The 17,903-nt window shown below is 45.8% G+C and overlaps 1 protein-coding gene across 1 annotated transcript in view; it reads left to right on the forward strand.

Annotated features, from left to right (window-relative positions):
- The first annotated feature begins 232 nt into the window (after positions 1 to 232).
- HADH (hydroxyacyl-CoA dehydrogenase) overlaps positions 233 to 17,903 on the forward strand; it is a 46,027-nt gene continuing 28,356 nt past the window's right edge. The window contains exon 1 of the mRNA XM_026499149.4: positions 233 to 594. Coding sequence (XP_026354934.2) covers positions 283 to 594 — 312 coding nt within the window. The 5' untranslated portion in view covers positions 233 to 282. The remainder of the gene's footprint in view (positions 595 to 17,903) is intronic.

Raw genomic sequence — 17,903 nt, forward strand, 5'->3', positions numbered from 1 at the left:
AATACGCACAGGCATCAAGGGCGAGGACTTCACAAGGCACGTCCTTCATCTCAGAAGTGGCTCGCGCCTTTCCGAGGAGAGGCCTGCACGGCGGAGGAGCGCAGGCCCCACCCCGCGACCGCTGTGAGCCCACCTCCCCTCGCCCCCGCGCGCTCCCTCCCCGCCCCCACGCCGCCGTGACCACGCCCCTTTCCCGGCCAGTAGGCGGTAACCGCGCCACCCCACGTGGGCCCGGCAGCCGCGCTCCTCTGTTCGAACGCGGTCCCTCTCCGGCCCGGGCCAATGGGCGGGGCGCACCTCGAGTCTCCACCCCCGCCGTCGTTGACGCCACGGAACGCGAGGGCGGGCGGGGCGGAGGGGCGGCCTAGGCCCTCCGCCCCCAGAGGTCAGCTCGCTGCGGGTGCCTGCGCCGCGGAGAACTTTGCTGGGTCGTGTCGCTGTCGCCGCCTTTGTGTCTGCAGCATGGCTTTCGTAACCCGGCAGTTCGTGCGCTCTGTGTCCTCCTCGTCCGCTGCCTCGGCGTCAGCGAAGAAAATCATCGTCAAGCACGTGACGGTTATCGGCGGCGGGCTGATGGGTGCCGGCATAGCCCAGGTGAGCCGCCGGGCGGGCAGCGTTCCCCGCTCGATTTGCTGCGCACGCTTCCATGCAGGCGCTGGCCGGCGGAGACTCGGCGTGGGTGCCCCGCCGGGAGGCCAGCGTCCGCGGGAACCTGGGGGAAATGCCACCCCGCCCCGCAGCCGTGCACTTGGAAAGTCTCCAGTCTGGGCCTGAGTCTCCTCCACTCCCCCGAAGAACGAATGTCCTTGGATTGAACCTCAGGTCCTCGTCTCTAAATTCCAGCCGCCCCCACGGTCCGATGGTGTTTCTGGATGCACTTTGGAATCGGGCCGTGCAGAGAGGATAGTGTTGTATGTGCACAGTATTGAAGGATAGCATGCGCGCTCGCGGCTCGGCTTAGACCGAGTTTGCTTCCAGAGACCTGGACTGCGAGCAGTTTTGTCTTTAATCGATTTTTTTATAATTCTACATTCTCTGTCAGAGCCGTTTTCTGCTCTTCTGAGTGATCTCTCTTCCCCGCCCTCGCCATGTGTTTCCTTTGCTTGTGGGTTACAAAGAATAATAATAGTCAACCTTTGGTAGCACTTTGTAAAGTTACCTAATTGGAGCTTGTGAGGCTCTGGGACGCCTTCAACTGCAAGAGCGTTGGTTAGGCAACTTTGACCCATTACCCTTTTTGCAGAGAAGAGCGCGGTTTAGGGTCTGAGGAGAGTGGGAGGAGAGTGGCAGAGGGCCCAGGAAGTGTCTCTAATCTCATTGTTCATTTAAGAACTCTGCCCTGTCCACCTGAGCTGTGGTACGGGGTCAGTTGTGCAACTGATTACCTGGATACTGTGATACTTGTATTTTATTTTAATTTATTTTAACGGTTACATTCCAGCTCATTGAAGAACTGTGATTTTCTTAGCTGACTTTATTCTTGGCGTTCCAGCCCTTTGCAACTTACACTGTTGAGGGGGGAGGCAGTTACCAAGTTTTTCTTAAGGGAGTACTGGACTGCGGTGGCTACAGTCAAGAAGATTTAATTTTTTCAGTGTCTGTTTGCAACCAAGTCCACACTTCCATGCTTGCTTTTTTAAAAAAATCTTTTGGGGGCATCTGGGTGGTTCAGGCGGTTAAGTCAGACTCTTGATTTTGACTCTTGATTTTGGCTGGGGTCATGATCTCTCAGGGTTGTGGGATCAAGCCCCACCTGGCACTGAGCAGGGAGCTGGCTTAGGATTCTCTTTCTCGCTCTCCCTCCTCCTCTCCTTCCCCTCCCTCTCTCCTTTTCTCTCTCTCTCTAAAAAAATCTTTTATTATTACTATATATCTTAATTCTCCCCCCTGCAGATTTTTGCAGCATATTAATTTAATTGCATTTTCTCTTTAAATCAGTATTTTTAAAAATGTTTTTATCCATCTGACTTCTTACAGTCTTTTTTTTTTTTTTCTGAGATCATGTTTTTGGACATACATTGCCCTTTTTGTTGTATGGATACTGTGGCTACTAGGTTATCGTGTTCCTGTAATCTTTTATATGTGAGGAGGAGTAAGTCCCTTTAATCTAAAAGTTCCTTACATTATACTACGTGATACTCAGAGAGAGCTTAGCTTGAGTGTACTTATAATCTTCCTGCTTCACTAGAGTCTCCCAAGGCTAGGAGAGTGAGATTTATTGTGGGCAGGTGTAAAATAATGTATTGGCTTAAAAACACTTAAACAGCATCTTGGTGACAAGTTATTAGGGCTTTAGTCTCCAATAACAGTATAGGAAATGGACAGCACCTTGGAGACATTAGTGGGAGATTAGAAACTATGTAGAAAGCATCACCTCAACTTTTATACAAAATGGGATTGCTCAGTTCTTGGAATGCTGCATCCATTATTGGATACCATGAAAAAGGGTGTTATGTTGCATGAAGAGGCACAGAGGTAGCCCCTAAAATTATGCGTATGGTAATGGAGCATTCACTTGAGAAAGGAGTGGGGAGAAATGACTGACGTTGGTAGGAACACATACTTGTGGGTCAACTCCTTGAGTAGTTGGAGCAGGGAGTGCCTTTTCAGAGTTAAGGGGGGGATGTTATTTACCCCACTAGTTGGAAACATAATGGAATTGTCATTTGAAAGTTGATAAACACCAGAAGTCTAGGGGTTAGGGGTGCCTGACTGGCTCAGTCAGTGGAGCCCGACTCTTGATCTTGGGGTCGTGAGTCCCAGCCCCACATTGGGTGTGGGGCTCAGGGAAGAAAAAAAAAAAGACCAGAAGTCTAAGTAGTGGACATTCATAAGGAACATAGTTCCATTCTTACATAACAAGGTTTAAAAGAGCCTCACCCACTTCAGGTGACAACTTTAATCCTGTGGAGGGAAACCATGCTCTCCTTCAGAACATCTCTGGCCACTGGTTGGTTTCGCTGATGGTTTGGGTGGTTTAGTTGATCTGTGTTTGCAGTCTACCCTGCGGCATACAGTTCCAGGCAGTGTGACCTCATTCTTCATGCTCCTTGACCTACAGTTTTTGGCATTGGGTAAATCCCTTTTGCTGATGGAGTGCCACTGACAAATTAGCTGATGTGTTTTGAATATAGATTGACTCCAGTTCACTGTGGGGAATTGGATAGTTTTGATGCTGGTTCTGCTTCACGTGCTGGCTGTGTTAACATGGGAAAGTTACTTAGCCTCTGGCCTCAGTTTACTTATTTCTAAAGTAGGACTAACACCAATACTAGCCTGGTAGGACTATGGAGAGAATTGAATGAATTAGCATATGTCAAGCACTTAGCACAGTATCTGGCACCTAGTAAGAGCTCACAAAATGTTACCTGCCTTTACAATTATTATCTTCACTGCAGTAATCCTTTTCCATATGACCCCTCCCCTCATATCCACTCCCAGCTCTGTTGCTGCAGAGGTAGGACTGTATTATTAGATGGAGAATATGGGTCATGATCCTGTTCCAACTTGCTTAATCGTGAACACAAATCCAGTTGATACTGTGGTTGGTTTGTTCACAGACCTCTGAAAAGAGGGAAGGTGCTTTTTACCCACCCCCCTCCCATGGTAGATCCTCAGTGACGCCTTAGAAACACAGGCACAAACTAGCATCTGAGCTCTGTGTTTATCTTCACTTCCCCGAACCCTTGCTGAAGTAGTTTGAATTTTATTCAGGGTGTAGTTCCATTTACAATTTTAACTTTTTGTAAAATGTATCATTTTGCCATATGTTCCACTTCATACTGAGTAGGATAAAAAAAATTTTTTTTCATAGGTTTGTGGGAGCCTGACACGTTTCTCAAGCAATTTAGCAGTTTCAGTAAGTGCGGTTTGTGCTCCATTACATTTGATCAGAGCCCCGGCCATTTGTACATGTGTATTCTCCTAGGGCATCTACTTTCCTGTCATTTTTTTGTTTGTTTTAAATTAGAAAAAAAATCCCTTAGGCTGCAGGTTAATATTTAGTAAGGTTAACTTGTGTGTTTGTCCATTACAGACTTCTGACATGGTTCTGATGACCAGCTTAGCTTTAGCTGAATACTTAGGCCAGCAAAGAAGCTTATAGAATTAAATGACCCCTGAGTGAGGGATGGGTTGTTTTTTGTTCTGTAAAGGCGGGGACAGAAAGAAGAAAGCTACTAGCTGTGCATTTCTTCAGTTTATTGAATGAGTCCTTGCTGAACTTTGTTCGTTGCCTTTCTTTCATCTGAGGAACCCAGAGAGCTCATAGCTTTCTCGATAAGTTGCTGGGCAGGGGCAGGGGAGACAGTGGGCTCCCTGGAAATGGCCCAGAAGCTGGATTCTTCAGGGCTCCTGGTACAACCTTCCTTTTAGTGCACTGTACTTCTTTGAGGAAGAGAGAAAGTTTGGACGGGGTTTGGGGCCTGATTCTTCTCACCCAAAGTTGGTTTTTTGCTTTTTTCTTCCCTGTTAAAAAGCAAAAGGTACACATTTCTTCTGGGGAGGGCTCCTTAGACTATTAAAACAAAGTTGGGGTTTGGGGGGGAGAGCATTCTAAGCTACAGATGAATGTTTCCCCAACATCTGTTACCTTGTGGTGCTTGGTAAGGACTCAAGTGGACCTAAGAGCTTTTTTACTCGCCAGCCACTGAATTTTTTCATCCGTCTCTTCTCTCTGCCCCCAAACTCTGAATTTTCTGATGCTGAATAGAAGAGAGAACACAATTGCTCTGGATTGTTTAACTTTATTTATTTACTCCCCCCCCCCCCCCCCCCCCCCAGTGAATATGTCTTGGTTGAACTGTGCTTGAAAACAGTGCAGTGGCCTGGGAAAAGTTTCTGGATCACAGGAGACTGGCACAGTTACCTGGCTATATAAGCTCTCCTTTTGAGTGTTCTTTATGGAGGGAATGTTTTTATTCTGGTGTTAACTTCCTCCTTGAGGGTATGAGATGCATTTGTTATGAAGCTCTTCCCTTCTTTCTTGTGTTACTGCTCACTTCTCTACTGGGCTCTTCTTTGATCTTCATGATATACTAGGGGCAGCAAAAGCAGCCCCTGTCAGCATTAGTCATTGGATTTGGGTGGGGCTGGAGATACTGTAGAAGAGGTGGGGCTAACAGGCAAGAAAAAAAAGAATGCCAAAGAATACATTTGGACACTGTAGAGCAGAAATGGCATCTCAGTCAGGTTTTGGGTTTTCTCCGCCATGTCCTGGATCCAGCCTCACTCTTACCTGCCCCTTGCTTCAGTTTCTAATTTCCTTTCCTCCCACTTCTGTCTTCTCCCCATGTCTGCCTTAGGCACACCCCTCACTGCCTAGCTCTCCCGGGCCTGCAGGGCGATTATCCTGCTGCTCTCTATCCTGTGTCTGCCTGGGGTACCCTAACAATGCAGTAGTTCCTGGTGAGTGGTGGTCTAACACTTGAAAGTGAGCAGAGCATGAGGTGCCTCCCAGACCCTGGCACCCAGCCCTACGTGTCCTGGCTGTAGGAACCTTGGGCGATTCACTTAACCCCTCTGTGCCTCTTTCCTTACCTGCAAACAAGGGTACTTGGCTCACGGTGCTGTGAGAGCTAACCACGCAAAGAGCTGAAGAGACTCAGCTAGCGTGTTCAGTGGTAACTGTTGAGTAGATGATGCTTTCATGTAGATTTGTGAGATCAATCCGGTGATGACTTCTTTAATTCTAAATTCTCTTCACTGTCTTTGAAGATGTTTGATCCCCGTAGCTGAATTAAGCACAATTCTGCCCACCCCTCTGGCCTCTGCTGTCTTGTGGAGAGAAGTGTGGTCTCCATGGGCAAGGGGGTCTTTGGTGGGTATCTGGAATCAACAGATAACAGCTTGACCTCTCCTTAGCTCTAGGCTCAAAGTTGGAATCACTCTGGTGAGCTCTCTTTGGCTGCTCTGATGCCATCTTTCTGCTGAGAATAGACTCAAACTCACTTGCCAAGATTTAATTATTCATCACGTTCCCTTCCTTTGTCCCCTCCAGCTTTCCCTGTGACTTTCTTCCCTCTGTCATTACCACTGTTGTTCTTCCAGCCACGGACACTCCGAAGTTGGGGTCATGGTCAGAGTCTCCTCTGCGCTGCAAAAGGCTCTGAGGCTTTTCTCTGTGAGGAGTCTGTAATTCCTGGACCAGACGTCGATACTTGAATTGTTGTGGGAGCCTCTTAATTGGTCCTTTTCAGCAAAACCCCACTCATTCTAGCAAACATTGCCATACTAATCTTCCTAGAGAGCAGTTTGGATTGGTAACTATCTCTTCTACCCAGAAAGTATTCATCATGGCAACATCTTGGAGAGATAGGTAAATACAACCAAGAGTTTGTTGATGCTAGTGACATGTCCCGAAATTGGTGGGAGATGGGAGGGGAGAGTCCTGGGAGAGGAGTTATTTTTCTCTACATTACCAAATCCAGATGCTTACTGAATTTTCAAAAAAATATGTACTTGACAGACTTCTCATCTGAAAATGGAGGCCCATTTCTTTGGCTTTTTAGAAATGCTTTTTGAGATATAACAATATAAGTTAAAAAAAAAAAAGCCAGCTCATGACTTGAACTCTTTTAAGAACAGACCAGCTGGTTATGCTGGCGGTAGTGGTTGCAAGCCTCAACGGAATGCCGTTTTTTGATTGTCGAAGTTTGTGAAGACAAGCCGTGCTGATGGCAGAGTTGAAGGAATTGCACAATCGGAGATAATCATAAGCCCAGAATTGGCTGCTCTGAGAGACGTGTCTGATTTATGACTTCTTCCTCCCTGGATCCAGTCATGCGCTCAAGGGCAGGCCTCGGTGCAGAGAACAGCAGCGTCTGGGGTACGTCAGCGCCATGAGCGTGCACTCAGGGCACTTATTCTGGGAATTGGAAGGAAGTCAGGACAGTTTTCTGAGGGAATGTAATGCCGATGCCCCGCAGTCCTCCTAGTGCAGGGTCCCACAGGGCAGCTCGCTGTACCGGGGGGGGGTGTACTGGGGGATGGAATTCTCACGCATTTACCATTCAGGTAATGCTTCCGAGAAGCTGCTTCCAACCTCGTGATAGGTTTGCAAAAATATATAAAGCCACCATGCTTTTGCTGGGCATGTTTACTTGGCCCTGTGGCTGAAGTACTCACGGCTTTGACAAGTGTGCTATTCACCTGGCCTATTTTTACAGCTCCGAAAGCACCCTGGTCTAAAAATATTTCTCTGTGGCTAAGCCTGCCTTCCACCAAGGCTAGGCAAGTCATGGAGCAATGAGGACATAGCCTTCAAATAAATTTTTTTTCCATTACAGATTGCTTGTCCTCAAGATCTTACAGTGGGTAGGTACTGTAACATAAAACAAGAGTTCTTAATAGGTTGATTTAAATTATGGTCACTCAAGTTAAAGTGCCAGGAAGAGCCCTCCTTATTGTAAAAACAACAGGTGGGAGGGGGAACAAAAGAACTTTCTTTTTGTGTTCCGTTTCTCCACTGCTGTCTCCTCAGAAAGTTGGGAATAACTTGGGGGGTATTGTTGCACAATTCAAGAAGAATGAGTGTGGTTTTTTTGTACCCAGGACACATGAAATTCTTCTCTAAGTAAGAGCCTTCAGTAATAGAATTATTTTCACATTGTGAGGGGGCCCTCAGCTACACCGATGAAAAGACCCCTGGACCTTCAGGAGATCTGATCTCATCTTGGCTTTCCTACCAGCTGTTTCTGTTCAGTCAGTATTGCCTGGGGGCCCCGCAGCCAGGTCGGGTCTCCATGCTCAGTGGGCAGAGATGAATGACGTTTTGTCGGGAGCCTGCAGTAGGGAAGTAGGGAAGACAAGGCTGAAACAGATGGTCATAGCAGTGTGGTGGGTGCAGGGCTATTACAGGAGTGCAGGACGGATACCTGCCCAGAGCTAGGATGATCTTGGGCTGTAAGGTCTGGAAGTGATCTTACTTAGTATGTGTGATAGTATATTCACTGGAATATTTTTAATGGAGTAATGTATATACCACATTTTGTCTATCCATTTGCACGTCTTGGGACACTTGGGTTGCTTGCACTTTTGGTTACTGTGAATAATGCTGCTGTGAGTGTGGGTATACGTAGGACTAATATCGAGAGTTCTTGCTTTCAGTTCTTTTGGGTATATACCTAGAAGTAGAGTTGCTGGATGGTACGTAATTAGTTTTGCATTTTTGAGGAATTGCTATAACGAATTCAATAGCAGCTGCAGCATTTTACATTTTCATCAGCAGTGTGCAAAGGTGCCGATTTCTCCATATCTTTGCCAGTACTTATTTTCTGTGTTTTGTTTGTTTTTATCATAGTCATCCTAATGGATGTGACTAGATTAGAGATTTTTACACTAAAGCTCTGATGTTCTCGGAGGTTCTGTGAATCTCCATGGTGGTTCCAAACCTCTCTTCCCTGACCTCTGTTTTATATATTGCTCTTCTGTATGCATGCCTATAAAGAAGGACTTTATGGCTAAAAAAAGTTTGAAAGCCATTGCACTGAATGATCTTTAGGGCATCTTTCTGCTCTAAAAATCAGAGATCTTGGTTATCTGTAGCTGATAAACATGAACAATAAATGCTTTTGCTGACCTCTGACCTTGCGATAGTTGAGAAGCTAAGGTGCCTTAGCTCTCCAGTGTGTTGGAGGGAGTGAGCTTGTTGCGTGTCTGTGGCCATCCTTGACCTGGCTCACACATGTGCTCCTCACAGATGGTCACAAATACAGGGCTTGCACGCCTCTAGCCTTGCCCACAGCCCCTTTGATAAAAGGGTACAAGACCTAGTCATGTGCTGGAGGAAATTAAGCGTAAGTTCATTTTTGAAATCACAGGGTGCTCATATCGCAGAGCAGCTGTCCTTCAGCTCCCCTTCTGCCTGCGTCTTAACCACCAGGGCCGGAAAGCAGTTAATCTGCTTGCCCTCATAGCAGAGACTTCTGTAGCATTTTTCCCCCTTTGGTAATTGACTAAAGGATTCTGCTTATTAGCTCTTTTTGTTGTTGTTGTTACTGTACTTTTCAAAGTAATGTGATTTTTCATAATTCTAAACTAACTTGAATGTTACGTAAAACTTGCTATAGTTTCTAGTTGTAGTCATGACATCTTTTTTTTTCTTTTTCAAGTTTTTATTGAATTCCAGTTAACATACAGTGTAATATTACTTTCAGGCGTAGACTTTAATGATTCATCACTTACATACAACACCCGGTGCTCATCACAACCAGCGCCCTCCTTAATCCCCGTCACCCATCTAGCCCATCTCCCACCCACCTTCCCTCCAGCAACCGTCCGTTTGTTCTCTGTGATTAAGAGTCTGTTGCCTGGTTTGCCTCTCTTTCCCCCCCTATGTTCATGTGTTTTGTTTCTTAAATTCCACATATGAGTGAAATCATATGGTATTCGTCTTTCTCTGACTTATTTTGCTTAGCATAATACCCTCTGGCTCCATCCACACCATTGCAAATGGGAAGATTTCATTCTTTTTTTATGGCTGAGTAATATTCCATTGTATGTATGTATGTATGTGTATGTGTGTATGTATATGTATATATGTATTCACACACACACACACAACATCTTCTTTATCCATTCATCAGTCAGTGGATGTTTGGGCTCTTTCCATAATTTGGCTATCGTTGATATGCTGCTGTAAACATTGGTGTGCATATATTCTTTCGAGTCTGTATTTTTGTGTCCTTTGGGTAAATACCTGGTAGTGTAACTGCTGGATCATAGAGTAGCTCTATTTTTAACTTTAAGGAACCTCCATACAGTTCTTCAGAGTGGCTGCACCAGTTTGCATTCCCACCAATGGTGTAGGAGGGTTCCCCTTTCTCTGCATCCTTGCCAACATCTTGTTTCCTGTGTTGTTAATTTTAGCCATTCTGTATAGTCATGACTTCTTGAGAACTCTGTTCAAAAATATTTTACAAACTAAGGCTTTTTAGAAATCTATTATTCATGTGTTCTTTTCACAAATAGTAAGTGTCTTGTGTATGCTGGGTATTGGGATGGGTAGAAGGTAGTGTGTGGTTGCTGCCCTTGAGGAGTTCATTGTCCAGAGAAGGAAATATAAGCATAAACAACTAACTAATAAAGGCAGATATCTGGGATGCAACCTACAGATGAAAATTTTGGTGGTTTAAATACCTTAAGGTCAGGGGCATCTGAGTGGCTCAGTTGGTTAAGCGTCTGACTCTTGGTTTTGGCTCAGGTCATGATCTCGGGGTCTTGGGGTCAGGCTGCACATGGAGGGGATCCCTGCTCAGCTGGGAGTCTGCTTCTCCCTCTGCCCCTCACCCCGCTCATGCTTGCTTGTGCGCAAGTTCTCTCTCTGAAATAAATGAATCTTAAAAAAAAAAAAATACCTTAAGGTAAGACTTCTAAATACGTAAGATCTGATCTGATCTATATGCTCTGTCTTCTGTGGTAAGGAAAAAGAGACATTTAAAAAGTGTATGTAAAAAAGCATATGTATAGGGGCGCCTGGGTGGCTCAGTCAGTTAAGCGTCTAACTCTTGATTTCAGCTCCGGTAGTGATCTCAGGGTCGTGAAATCCAGCCCTGAGTTGCGCTCCATGCTGGGCGTCGAGCCTGCTTCAGAGTCTGTCCCTCTGTTTCTTCCAGCCCTCAGCTTGCACATTCTCTTGCTCTTAAAAAAAAAAAAAGGCATATGTATATATCGTACTAGCTGTATGTATATGCAATTTATATTTACCGGAAAGGTTTTTCAAAGACTTTATTTAGAGAGCAAGCAGGTGGAGGGGCAGAGGGAGGAGAGAGAGAATCTCAAGTAGACATCACTCTGAGCATGGAGCCTGACCTGGGGCCTGCTCAAGACCTTGAGATCACAGCCTGAGCTGAAATCGAGAGTCAGGCGCTTAACCAGCTGAGCCTCCCAGGTGCCCCTACTGGAAATTCTGCTTGGACGGCAACTAAGAGTGTGCCGGAACCACCCCGTGTTGGTATTTGTGGTAACAGCAAATTCAGACTCCGAAGTGGATGATGCAACAGCTCTTTTGAAAAGGTCTCTAGGTGTTATCGTGAGTTCATCTTTAAAAGTTGGTGTTGGTCAACTTTCCCATGTCTAATTTATCTTTTATCTTTCACACCTTGACTTTCTTCTACATACTGATTGGTTAGTGACTGTTCTGAAATTTGTGAGATTTTTACAACATAAAATAGCCTATGACCAATTTGTTTTTGATTCATCTGTTGTGTTCATATGCTGGTGATGGCACTGCCGTTACACAATGGGGCAGCCAATGATAGCTAGTGGCTCACACCAGCCCTATTTTTTTTCTTTCAGTATTTGGATTCCTTATGAAAGATTTTTTGTATCTGTAAAATGAGTAGAGGTGCCAAGAAATGACCACCTCTGTGAAAGGTTGGGAGAGATTTCATTAAAGGAGAAGTAGCCTCTGTGTTGAATTCTAAAAGATGATTGGAGTCCCCCAAGCAACAGTGAGGGAGAAGGGGCTTCCTGGTGGAGGGAGCCACCTGGGCTGGGGTGTGAAGCCGGGAAGTAGTATGGAGGAGGAAGAAGCGGGGTGTGGCTGGAGAAGAGCACGGGCTCAGGTTACTGTGCTCCGAAGCATTTGGTATTTAGCAGTTAACGTAGGGGACAGACGCCATGTGCAAGGCATGTGCTAAGTACTAGAAGATATAAAGATCAAATCAGTTTATGCCATAAGGAATTTAAGTCCGGGAGTAGAGATTGCTAGACAAAGAGCCAAATGACCCAGTTTACTTTGATATAAAGTAGCAGAATAAGACCAGTAAAAATCTAGCTCTGAGGTTTCAAAACAGAGAAAAGAGCACATTCATTTTGAAAAAGGCTTCATGGAGAGGGTAGCATTTAAAGTGGGTCTCAGATAATGGGTAGGATTTTTTTGCACAGAAATGAAGGGTTAAGATTAAGAAAAAAGTGTTGTGTAGCAAATTGTGACCGTCGGAATAGTGGTACCATGATGAAGGTCAGAGAGAACTGGTTTTAGGGTCGAGTTGATGACTGAGGACATCAAGATGATGCCTGAGGACGGAATATGTTAGTTTGAGGCACAGTTGGAATTATGAGAATGATTGAGAATCCAGAAGAAAAAGATACAGAGACAGAAGAAAAGAATATTAAAAGCAGAATGTTGAAGGATACCTTTGTTTAGAGGTTGAGAAGACTCAGAGAAGTCAATATGGGGATGCCGGGGTGGCTCAGTTGGTTAAGTGTCTGCCTTTGGCTCGGGTCATGACCCCAGGGTCCTGGGATCAAGTCCCGAGTCGGGCTTATTGCTCGGGGAGGAGTCTGCTTCTCCCTCTGCCTGCTGCTCCCCTTGCTTGTGCACGTATGCGCTCTCTGTCTCTGACAAATAAATACATAAATAATCTTAAAAAAAAAGTCAGCTTGGCTAAGAGCAGAGATAAGAAATAGAGATAAGAAATTGAAGAGAGAGTTTCAAAAAAGTAAGCTCTAGTTGGCAGTGTGCCCGGCTGGGGAAAAGTGGAAGATGTAGTCCTAGAACAGGCATGGCTCTAGCAGGTGGAAGACCACAGCTAAGTTATGGGTAATTTCCTGCAGCAGTGGTGGTGTAGGAACTGCGCGGCCGGGGAGAGAGTGGAAGCACCAAGCGCGGTGAACAGAGTGGCAGCTAACAAGCACCATTGCACAGCCTATGTGCCTGGCAATGGTAAGCACTTGAAAGGCATTCGCTTCTTTAGTCTTCACAGCAGTCCAGGGAGATGGGAACTGTGTTATCCCTTGTAACACATCAGAAAACCATAGGCAGCAAGGCTGCATAACGTGCCCGAAGTCATGCAGTAAGTGGCTAAGCCAGGCTTTATACTTAGGAAGTCCACTTCTAGAACTTGGGTTCCGCACACCACTCTGCCACACAGTAATCGAAGGACTTTAGTGGTGAAGCGAAGGCCAGCTTTAGGCAGTTAAGGAAGTTTGTTGGTGCCCCCTCCTCACCTTTTCCTTACTTTTTAAAAAGATTTATTTTAGAGAGAGAGAGAGAGCGCACACTCACAAGTGGTAGGGAGGGGAAGAGAGACAGAAAATCTTCAGCAGACTCTCTGTGAGCGTGGAGCCTGATGCTGGACTCAGTCCCACAACCCTGAGACCATGACCTGAGCCGAAACCAAGAGTCGGATGCTTAACCGACTGAGCCTCCCAGGTGCCCCTTACTTTCTTTTCAAATGAAGATAGATCCCAGTCTGTAAAAATGGAAGAGCAAAGAAAGGAAAACCTGAAAATGAAAACCAGAAAGGGAACAAGTTTTGGGATCAGAAGGTGTAAGAACAAAAGCAAAATAAAATGACTTACCTTAGGAGGCTGTACCCGGATCCGGTATTCGGCCTCACACCCTCAAACAAGGAGGAAGGGAGCTGCCTAGAATAAAAATAGTAAGCTCTGTGACATGCCAGGCACCATTTTGGGTGTTTAACATGTATTAACTCGTTTAATCCTTTCAACAACCCTGCTGCTCCACATGGCCCACAGAGGTCATGGAATGTTTCCCATCTCACAGCTGGTAATTGAGCTCCAGGTGGGCTAGTTCTTGCCCAGCTCAGAATGGTCTTGGCTGTTCCCCTTAGACCCAGCCATGCCTTTTGGGTCAAGAATAGCCAGCACATGAGCTCCAGAGGCAGACAGCCCTACCTTCAAATCCGAGTCATCTCCAGACCTTCAGATAGCTTATTGTTACAACGCCTCCCCCAAAGGCTATTCGGAAGATGTAATTGGGTAATCGATGAGGGGTGAAAGCTCTCTGAGAGCGGGGGATTTGTTTTGTTCACTACCTCATCCCAGACCCTGGAAGAGGCACGAAGGACATAGGTGTTGAGTTAGTGGTAGGCAGTGGTTGAAGGAATGAATGTAGAGATGTGGCCACCTTGATACTCTAAATGGTAGTTCCCCTCCATTCATAGGGGAGCACGGGTGGGAGAGGGGATCAAGAATGCTCGCTTCTAAGAAGCCAAGCTTTTTGTCTGTGACTTTTGATCATTTGTTGGAAGCATTTTCTAATAATCCCTGCGTTTTGTTTTTTTTTTTTAAGATTTTATTTATTTATTTGACAGAAAGCCAGCGAGAGAGGGACCACAAGCAGGGGGAGTGGGAGAGGAAGAAGCAGTCTCCCAGCGGAGGAGCCTGATATGGGGCTCGATCCAGGATCACGCCCTGAGCCGAAGGCAGATGCTTAACGACTGCGCCACCCAGGCGCCCCAATCCCTGCATTTTTTACCCAGACTGTTCTCAAAGGCTTCCCCACTGTCCAGATTGTGAAGCCCAGTACAATTATTTGGCTTCCAAGAACAGCACAACGATCTTGTTCTGCTCTTAGCCTTCAAACCAGAGCGTAACAGAAAGCTGTGAATGAAGACCTAACCACTTGAAGGACTGTGGATTTCACTGGGGAGGAGTCACCCAAAAGCCATAAGTGTGAGCCACCATCTCTATCATAGGAGAGAAGTGGGCCTCAGCAACAGTTAGGTATGATTCTTGCAAGAAAGAGTGAAGAAAATGAGAAATTAGATGGGAAAGAGATTTTAAGGTCAAAAAGAAGAAGCTGAAGAACTGTGTAGGATGGTCTTAGGAGTTATGATTTTGACACTTTGAGACCTGGGTGGTTACTGGAGGGAGGAATGCGACCACATGGAGACTTCTGACTTGCGCTGTAAGAAAATGAAACAAACATCTGTTAAGGTTGGGAGGGATGAGCTTACAGTGGGGAAACTCAGGTGGGAGGCTTTTGCCGTTGAAGTATGTGCCCTACACTAGTGTGTGATTATGTGGGACTCAAAGAGGAGTGCTGTTGAACCAAGTGTCAACACTGTGTTTCAGTTTAAGTGTGAGGCTTTTTTTTTTTGTTTGTTTTTCCCTGAGCCTTGTAACTCAACATACACACCTTCTGAACATTTGATCTTCTGGTTACCAGAAAGATTAAATGAGGTCATTGTTTTTCCAACTAAGGTCTTTATGAAAAGAGGATCTTGAGGCTCTGAGAGTTCTATAAGAAATTTTAAAAATTATGTGTTTTCCTCTCATTGAAGATCCTGCAATTTTAAGCATTTTCTGGATGATGTGTTTTTATTGTATCACTGATGAGACCTGAGGCATCAATGCCAGTTGTACATTTACATTCATAATGTTAATTCGTGCCAAGGGGAGACGACCTCCTCCAAGAACCTTTTGCTGTAAATTGAAGAAAGAAAAGAAGTGGGAGACTAGAACAGTTCCTGACACTTGGTAAAAACGTAGGAGCTCTGAATGCTGAAGAGCCGACGAGCCTCCCAGCGGGTACCATGGTGCTCACGGTATACATACTTGTATTACCTGGGTCCTGTCCTGGGACTAGTGGTAACTGCATAATGAATTTTCCTGTTCCAGACGTCAAAAATAATAAAAACAATAAATAATTATAGCTCTTTTTTTGCAGGTTTTAATCTCATCATTGTCTGCAAGAGAATGAACTACAGAACTGCAAAGCGACGCATTAAAATTGGCATTCGATAATACTTGAGAATTGGTTAAATAAACTTGAGATTGGGTAGGCCTGATGTCTGGCACGTAGGAAGTACTTTAAACTGTGGTTGTTACTAGGGATGGCAAACCTCTGTGCACTCGGGTTTCAGTTTGTTGTGTTTTTCAAGGGATTTCTTCTCTAGGGAGCTCAGGATTTTTCCTGGCGTTGTGGCCTGTGGAGAAGAAAGAAAGGGAGTGGCTAGCTTAAGGGGTTGTTAGGGGTTAGCCAGGAGCCAGCAGTAAATAGGCAAAGATCAGTACAGATGCAAATGTGGGCAGAGATCAAGGCCAGAAGACAGCCATATCAAGGGGAGGGACTGGAATGTAACTGGGAAACACGTGTGCCTGGCCTGACTTTCAAGAAAGGAATTAAGAAGCAAGTTCTCTTTAGGGGAGATGTAGCAAGACCTTGATGTTCAAGAGGCCTGGCCAGAAGTAGGGGCTTGGTGGGGCCTGACTTTTCATTGAGGAATTTGGGGAGAATTTAGAGGAGAGGGGTCTTCCAGAGGAGTCTTCCAGAGAGTATCTTCTAGATAACATCCAGAACTTTCTCATGAACACAGGGCAGCAGGAAGACATAGGAACCCTACTGATTTTGGGATAGGGATTCGCTGGCCTCTCAGTGGTTTGAGATAATTGGCAACCCAGAAGGGCTGGAGTGGGTTGGATGGTAATCAGGGCAGACAGGTTCTTTCTTTTTGAGTGATGCTTTAGTATTTGGGCTGCACATTAGAATCATCTCGGGGTGTATCTCTTTCTCTCTTTCTCTCTTAAAATAAATAAATCTTAAAAAGCGGGGGTGGGGGGTAGGTCGTCTGGGTGGCTCAGTCAGTTAAGCGTCCGACTGTTGGTTTTGGCTCAGGTCATGATACCAGGGTTGTGAGATCGAGCTCCTTGTTGGGCTCTGCACTCAGCCGAGAGTCTGTCTAAGACGCTTTTTCTCCCTCTCCTTTTTCCCCTTCCCTCTCTCTCTCTCTCACGTAAATAAATCTTAAAAAAAAAAAAGATCATTTGGGGTTGTTTTTAAAATGCCAGTGCCTTCAGACTAAATAAATCAGAGTATCTCCAGATGCGGTTTGGACGTTGGTTGGTTGAAGTGTTCCCCAGGTGATTCTAACCTGCAACCCGATTTGAGCACAGATCTTAGAGCATCAGAATCACCAGGAAGGCTTTGTTAACATTCTGGCCCCAACCCAGAGTTTCTGATTTATTGGGTTGGGAGTGGAGTCTGAGAATTCGTATTTCTTTTTTTTTTTTTTTAAGATTTTATTTATTTATTCGACAGAAATAGAGACAGCCAGTGAGAGAGGGAGCACAAGCAGGGGGAGTGGGAGAGGAAGAAGCAGACTCATAGCGGAGGAGCCTGATGTGGGGCTCGATCCCATAACGCCGGGATCACGCCCTGAGCCGAAGGCAGACGCTTAACCGCTGTGCCACCCAGGCGCCCTGAGAATTCGTATTTCTAACAAGTCCCCAGATGAGGTTGATGCTGCCGGTCCAGGCCCCACAGCTTGAGAACGGCTGTCCTAGAACCACAGGCTGTTTCAGGTGTCTTTTGAGGCTTTCCTGCTCACATGGCAGATGTCATTTGTCTGGAAAGATGTTCTTGGTTATCAAGCCCTATTTGCTGTGAACGGACTGTGATTTCATTGAACTGAAGCTGCTTCTGTGTGTTGTTACAGCCCTCACCACGGGGCAGTGTACAAGTCACGGAACCTCCATCAGCCCCAGTATACCTCACCTACAAAGTGGAATGGTGCTGCCGATTTCCTGTGCGCTGTGAACGTGTATTAGAACTCCAGTTCGGGGGGCGCCTGCGTGGCACAGCGGTTAAGCGTCTGCCTTCGGCTCAGGGCGTGATCCCGGCATTACGGGATCGAGTCCCACATCAGGCTCTTCCGCTATGAGCCTGCTTCTTCCTCTCCCACTCCCCCTGCTTGTGTTCCCTCTCTCGCTGGCTGTCTCTCTCTGTCAAATAAATAAATGAGATCTTAAAAAAAAAAAAAAAAGGAACTCCAGTTCGGGGAAGAACTGACGTGTGATTTAAGAGGAATTTTTGTAGATGTCACCAAGTCCATAATAGTTACTAAGGAAGGCATGGGGGACAGAGAATACAAAAAGGTCAAAGCATGAAATTTTTGTAAAATGATAGTATTTACTGTGTCTGAAACGCTGGTTGTCTCCGCAAGTAAGATAGCTTCCCTTGTGCTCCTCTAACTAGATTACAAGGAAAGTTCTGGAGCCAGGCGGCCTTGCAGTTTGAACTCTGGCTTCGCAGCTTGGCAGCTGAGTGATACTGGGCTGAGTGACTCAGCCTCGTCAGTCCTTTTTTTTGCAAAACAGGGATGATGTCTACTTCAGCAAGGTTGTTGGATTGATCAGAGATAGTCTTGGAAAGC

The sequence above is a fragment of the Ursus arctos genome, unplaced genomic scaffold (assembly GCF_023065955.2).
Source record: "Ursus arctos isolate Adak ecotype North America unplaced genomic scaffold, UrsArc2.0 scaffold_11, whole genome shotgun sequence".
In the NCBI taxonomy this organism is placed as follows: Eukaryota; Metazoa; Chordata; class Mammalia; order Carnivora; family Ursidae; genus Ursus; species Ursus arctos.